General features: G+C 38.8%; 1 protein-coding gene across 3 annotated transcripts in view; it reads left to right on the plus strand.

The window, feature by feature from the left end:
• LOC111869340 (RNA-binding protein 5) overlaps positions 1–7,507 on the plus strand; it is a gene marked incomplete at its 5' end in the record, with an annotated part of 74,056 nt that overhangs the window by 59,339 nt on the left and 7,210 nt on the right. Inside the window, 2 exon segments of one of the 3 annotated variants that reach the window (XM_023860797.2) lie at positions 880–1,032; positions 2,811–4,325. In XM_023860797.2, the coding sequence (XP_023716565.2) occupies positions 880–1,023 (144 nt within the window). 3 annotated transcript variants of the gene reach the window in all.

The raw sequence follows: 7,507 nt of genomic DNA on the forward strand, positions 1-7,507 counted from the left end.
CCATCAAGAGAAATGCAAATATATTTGTACATATATCTGATGATGTAATCTGTACATTTTTCAAAATGGTGAAGTTCACTACTTTAACACCACACCATATATGTCTTCCTCTCCTCTCCTCCCCTCCCCCCTTTTCCCTCCCCCATCCCTTAACATGACCCATGGTGTTGGAAGTCATAGGGGGAGGATTCATCTTCCACCAAGGCAAATATGATACTTGCACCTTTCAACATCTGACATTGGTGTGCAAAGCAGATGCAGTTGTCAGAAAATACCATAAGTTCAAGACTGTAAATGAACATGAGAGATTTTTTCTTGAATCAGTCTCCAAAGTCTGAGACTGTCACATGCCTAAAATGAAGTTTTCTCAGGCAGTTAGCCATGTGAGAATAGTAATGTCCAGCATTTCAGGAACTCTGTCACCATCATCAGGGATTAATGTGACAAGTGATGTGTTCACCCATTATTGTATACACATTTTGGAACCCAGTGTCTGTGTTCAGGTTGGCTGTCATGGGTCCTTCTTTCCTCTCACACTCCTACAGGGTATTAAGAAACAATTGGAAAGAATCATCTGTGACAGCCAGCATCTGGATATTCCAGGTTAAACAGTGTTGAAGGTGCAATGACAGAACTTGCAGACTCCACCCACTGTTTCCCCAGTAGTATGCACCCAGACAAGGATGCTGGGTTTAAGGTGAATACACAATACAGTTAGGTACAGAGACAATCTATGAAATGTTGGTTGCTGTATACTTTTTGCACACCTGATCACACAAGAAAACTTTATTGTAAGTGAATATCATAGCTTTGATATTACCATGGGTCCAAGAAAATATGCTGTTTTATTCCCAAAACTTGACTGCTTGTTTCATGTAGACTGAACATCGTGCAACCACAGCTGGACTTGGTGCTAAAGGAGGAACATATGGAGCACTTCCTGGAGAAACATACAAGGACTGTGTGAAGAAGATGATGTTTGCTCGCTATCAAGAACTCTCAGAGCAGGAGCATGATGCCTAAGAAACTTTTGTGAGTGCAGAATTTTGCCACATGCAAGAAAGTTGCATATGAACATTTAATTGAATGTACATATATTTTTTTGTGTTAATACAAAATGAATGTGGTAAGGATTGTAAGATGTCAGTAATTTCAGAAGTTTTAGAGTTCATCATATTTGATGGGGTTTCCTCCTCACGGGGATGGGCAGAGAGTTAGAAATTCCAGGTGTAATTAAAATCGAAAGGACATTGCAGCTTGGTAGGAAACATCTTTCTTTCACCTTATGAGTAACTGATTCCTGGACTGTGCAGTTCTTCCAAGTGGACTCATACTGATTTTCCATTTGAAATTCTTACCATGTGATGATTTATGAAATGTGATGCATATGGTTGTTAGCCCTTGTTCCTTTAATTGCAGTCACTCTCCTGCGTCTGAAAATAAAAAGAAAAACTGAATTTCATGTCAACACTTCTCCAGCATTGAGCAGAATAACACATAACATGATGAGTAAGGGTGTTGGACTGGTACAGAGACAAGTTAAAATTAATTGATATGTAAATAAGTTCTGTGACTCCATACTTAATCGATATCTGTTATCAGATGTTGGATTTGAATTGAACTTAATTTGGAAATCTGTTGTTTCCATTTTCCATCCTCTTCGGGAAAGTTGATTGTGTGAGAAACTTCATTGGAATTGTAGGTTTAGATTATGTTTGGGTTAAAACTTTTGTCTTACAAGTGTGAGGTCACCATGCTATGTTACAAGAAGTCAGTAGCCCACATTTTTCCTCCCATTATGAGGGTTTCAGAACTTTAATGAGTATGATTTTTTCCTCTATGTATATTATTATATGTGATGACTTGACATTTAAGGTCAGGACTGTGAGACACGCATGTTCTTTAGGAAAAAACTGAAACATAATATGTTTATTGAATATTCCCTTTCATACATGCAAACTTTTAAAATTACATAAGAATGAATGTATCTGCCAAAGTTACGTTGGATAGGGTGCTGAAATTATAGATGCAGAAGAGTGGTTATGTCATAGTTCAAGGTTTCACCCGCTTTGAATGTCTCAGAAGAGCCTTATAAGATTTTAGTTACATTAGTCATTATTATAATTCGTCTTCTTTCTAACAATTTAATGCATATTCGGTACTTTGTGTTAAAACCATTTTAGTATATGCTTCACATTGAAAGATTAGTTAAATATAAGTAATTGCATCCAAATTGATGAATGATGACAGTAGAAATTCTGAGACTGGTTTTCATTTCCAACAGTATATAGTGGCTAATATGCCACTAATGGGAGCATTCTACGCAGTGGCATACAGTTTTTTTGTTTTCTTAGTAGAACATGCAAAATTACCTTATGTAAAGTTGCTAGAACAGAAAAACTATATTGACAGTCTTCTAACAGTTGCACCTTGTGAGTTTAAAAGTGTGTTTTTTGTTACATTGAAAAAGCTTTCAGACTCTTACCATTTGTAATAACAATAACTTAAAAGTGCTGTACTTATGTTGTATCGTGTCACTTTTGTAACTATATGCCAGTCAACTCTTTATGGATTTAGGCTGGTTCACTTAAAACTTATGATTTTCGCAGTACTTAATTCCATTGACATTCACGAACTGTACATGATGCATTTTACATTATAGTAAGGATGTTATGACCTTAAACAGTCTGTTGGTTTTGGTGTTAACTTCTAATAGGGAAGTTGTATGGAGCTTGCAGTCATGGCATATTAAGACTACTGTCCATACAATAAACTGTCAATGACACATGAATATTTTTTGTTACTTGCAGGTTAGAAAGGTAATCTTCAATCTGAACACAGTATGAACTCAGTTGTAGTGCTTCATAAATGTTGAATACCCAGTCAAGTGGTTTTGACGTTTATAGATGTCATGTGGTACTGTGTATATCGTAGTGGCCATGATGTCTGTAGACGTTATGCATGTTTCTAACTACTCCGTTAGATATAATGCCATTCAGAAATGGAAACTTGTACATTTTGCTTGCAAGATGTTCTACTTACTTCAGAGTGTGACAGGAAGTTGTTGATTGCTTGATAGCTGTCCTGGGTTCGTGTTCTTTCAACTAAACATTATGGCAGGTCCTAGGAAGAAGATGTGTGTAAGTGATGAGATGTTTTATGAACTGTTACAAGAGAGTGAGTACAGTAGTGATAATGAAATAAATGTGAAAATTTCATTAGGTAGTGAGCAAAGTGTTAACTGTGATGAAGCAGAAAATGTCAGTGATAGTGGTAGCATGCAACCTGGCATATGTGCGAATTCAAGTGCTGAGTGACCACATTTTCCATTTATTGGCAAACCTGCAATAAAGGTTGGTTTAGAAGACCCCAGTAACCACCTGGAATATTTTGAGTTGTTTTGTATGCCAGACATTGCTGAAGCAACAGCCAGAGGAACAAATTGGTATGCCCAAAATTTTTTAGAAAAAAACACCTAATCTAAAACTAAAATCTAGGACTGATCACTGGGCTGATATTGAAACCTACATAATTATAAAGTATCGAGAGTATCTGCCACTTCAGTTGCAGCAGTGTTTCCAATGGTATAATTTTAGTATTGATTTCATAGTCTGTAAAAGATCATGTTTTTGCAGTGATGTTTGGAAGAACAGTTTAGTTCATTCATCCATACTAGCCTTGAGCTTGCCCACACAGCAATAAGAAACTTTGTTTATCAGTGAGGGATCCACAGTGTCAAAATAAGCCAAGTTGGAAGTGTGTGTTTTCACGAGACACACTACTATGAGGAGCGTTCTGTATATAATGCCTCCTATTTTTTTAATGAAATCTACAACAGATACAGGAAGCATAATAATACAGTTAAATAGAGCAAGATTTCAGCTACTTACAGGTATTTTTCCACGTATCACCACCATCCGTTATGCACTTTGCCAGTGATGAACAAGAGCATGTATGCCACGCCCATAAAAGTCTGCACTGGCAGAGGCTAGCCACTCTCTTACAGCTGCAATGACAGCATCATTGTCTGGAAAATGTTGCCCACGTAGTCCATCTTTCATAGACCTAAAGAGATGGAAGGTACTAAATCGGGGCTATAAGGTGGATGTGGTAGGACAGTCCAGCCAAACTTTGCAGTGTGTGCGGTGGTCGCCAAACTGGTATGGGGCCTAGCGTTATCATGTTGCAGGTGAAAGGTTGTCTGCTTCTCTGGCCGGACTCGGGAAGTGTGGGCTTTCAGCATAGTCCGCGTCATCTTGTAGCGTTCAGAATTGACAGTCTCACCAGGCTCCAGGAAATCCAAGAAAGTCACACCCTGCCTATCCCAAAAGACAGTGCACATCACTTTCCCTGCTGATGACTGTGTCTTGAGCTTCTTTTTTCTTGGGGAATCTGGATGTCGCCACTCCATGGACTGTCTTTTGGATTCCGGCTCATAGTGGTGACACCACGTCTTATCTCCGGTGACGATGCTGTCCAGAAACTTGTCATCTTCAGTCTCAAACTGGTGTAAGAGGTCCTGATAGACTTCCATTCGATAAGTTTTGTGGTCCTGTGTAAGCATGTGCGGGACCCACCTGGAACAAACTTTGCAATAATCCAGCTTCCCCAACGTTGTTTCCAGTGCATGACAGCTGATATTAAGCCATGCACACAGTTTCCTGGACATTATCTGCCGATCTGTATGGATGAGCTGATCGAGGTGCTGCTCATTGTGAGGAGTGGCAGATGAGCAGGGATGCCCGGGGCATTGCTTGTCATGCACTTCACTTTCGCCACTGTTGAAACGCACTACCCACCACCTCACTGTGCTGATATCCACTGTATTGTCTCCATACACCTTTAGCAAGTGTCGATGGATGTCAATGGATGCAATTTGTTCAGCAGTGAGAAATTCAGTAACACATCTCTGTTTCTTATGCACTTCTATATCAGATGCCATTTTGATAGACTGCTCTGCTGTCGCTATCTGTCGCACGACAACCAAACTAACAGTACATTGGCAGGAAGGTTCAGCCTTTACTACAACACCACCAACATCCAGCTCAGACATTACATATTAACACAAAATAATAGGAGACCTTATGTATGGAACGCCCTTTGTATGATCGTGTTTCAGTTCTAAACACTACACCCAGGTCAAGACAGAGTATATTGGATGTGAATGACTCAGGCATACATGTATGAGATCACATAGTCTGAACAGAAATGGAATTCAGTGGTAACAGTGGTGGATTTTTGAGAATAAAGCAAGCAGTATGGAATTTTACTATATATACAGGGTGTCCCAGGAGGAATGGACCAAACTTCGGGAGGGTGTTCCTTATGTTAAAGTATGCCGATATAACCCAAAACACCTATGTCCAAAGTTGAACGGTTACGGANTACAGATATGTGAAGTCTGATAATTGGTCTTTCAGTGGCTTTTTGTTCCATAATTTTATGACAACACATGATTGAGATACTGCATTTTAAAAGGGGAGCAAATATTATAAAATCAAATGCCGCAGTTACACACTTAAGTGTCTGGGGGAATTTAATGTGCCACTGTGGGAGAGTGAAGAACCACTTGACTGGTTGTCCACTCCTTGAATGAAAACCATAATTGTAACGGGATGAAGCATGTAGTCTTCTGGATTGTAATGCTGTATAGTTCGGAAACAGTCTGACATTTCAGAGGAACATATGTGATCCATTTTCAGGGTTGAAGAGCAAGTGAAGCAAGCTTCCATTGGTTTTTCTTTTGGCTTGCTCTTTAACCCTGAGGATGGAGGTGATATGTCCTTCTGAAATGTTGGTCTGTTCATGAACTGTTCACTGTTACAACACAGAGGCCAATATTCTTTGTACTCACTGCTGTGAGGACCTCAAATCCATCATGACATAGGATGAAGCATTCTATGTTCTGTTACAGTCTGTCTAATACTGTGCAGTCTGTTGAAAGTCAGCTGGTGTTTCAGAGCAGCATGTCACCTCAGGGTTGAAGAATAAGCCAAACAAGAAACTGCTTGCTTCAGCTGGTTTCTTGCTTTGCATATTCCTCGGCCCTGAACATGGGGTGACATGCTGCTCCAAAACATCAGTTAACTTTCAGCAGACTAATGGCATTATATGCCAGGAGACAGATCTCTTCCTAACTACCACTTTGAAACCCTCAGATTCTATATCACAGGATGTTTCTCAACAGGTTGGATCCTTGTCGAGCTGATCACAATGAAGTATCGATTTTAGCTTTTGAAGAGGTAGTATAAAATAAAAAAAAAACTTGGGGAAAATAAGGGCTCGAAAATAATGTGAAAATTCACAAGAAAGAAATGTAATTTTGCGGAAATGTGTAAATTGAAGAATTCTCTGTTTTGGGATATGCTCTACAGACAGTTGAAAGTCATCTGACAATTTAGGGGATCATGTGCCTCCATCTTAAGGGTTCAGGAGCAAGCCAAGCAACAAATCAGCATGAAGGAGGCAGCAAGCAAAAAATAAAGATGGAAGTGGCATGTTCCTCTGAAGTATCAGTTTACATTCAGTGGATTGCATGGCTTTATATCCCACTGCTGCGTGAACCTCGGATCCTCCCCATCGGCTAAATTGTAATATCTCGGGTACTTTTGACAGTGACCAACAGAAATATGTAAAATTTACAAAGATGTGAAGTCCTAGAACTCAAAGAGTCAAAATATGATTCTACATTCAGGTTGAGACAGAAGACTTTCCAGTCTTAGAAGAAAAATGATTTCATGTTTCTGTAGTTCTCTAAAGATTATAACTTTCGTTGGGTTTAAAGCATTTTACTTACACAATTTCAGCAGTACACGGACATGAGTATAGATGAATTTGTATATAATAAAACTCCACTGGGAAAAATGAAATGGGGAAGTCGTGAAACTTTTTTGGAGGGACAGAAGTTTATTTTGAATGCATTTTTAACAAACATACTAAATATCACATCAGTTTCATGGAAAACAATTATACTGCATATATGGTTACATGAAATCTTGATGTAATCAAACCATTTGTTTTAATTGAGACAGTAAACTGCATAAAAATTGCAGCTGGTTTCCAGATGAAGATGGACATTACATCGCAACTTGGACATTGATCTGTACATGTCATAGGACACTATTTCTCAAATTCTCGACAACTGTGGACGGCTGCTTGCCCGTCAGCACTCGTGCAGACCACTCGGCCATCATAAGGTTGCCCTTAGATATAAAAAGAGCATGCAGTTGCACGCTTTTCTGCAAATGAAGAAAGTGTACTTAACCTTTAACGGCCGAATGTTTTTATATATACCGTATTTATGCATGTATAGGCCGCACATTTTTTGCCAAAAATTCAAGAGGAAAACTGGGGTGCGGCTTATATTCGAAATATTCGAAATCACACTTCATTTAAAAAAAATTAACTTTGCCAAATTTCGGAATAATATCTACTCCTGAAATAATATTCCAAGAAAATTATTTTTTCTATAATTTCTGTCTGAAAATTGTGCTGCGGCCTATACACG

Source organism: Cryptotermes secundus, unplaced genomic scaffold (genome assembly GCF_002891405.2).
Source record: "Cryptotermes secundus unplaced genomic scaffold, Csec_1.0 scaffold541, whole genome shotgun sequence".
NCBI lineage: Eukaryota > Metazoa > Arthropoda > Insecta > Blattodea > Kalotermitidae > Cryptotermes > Cryptotermes secundus.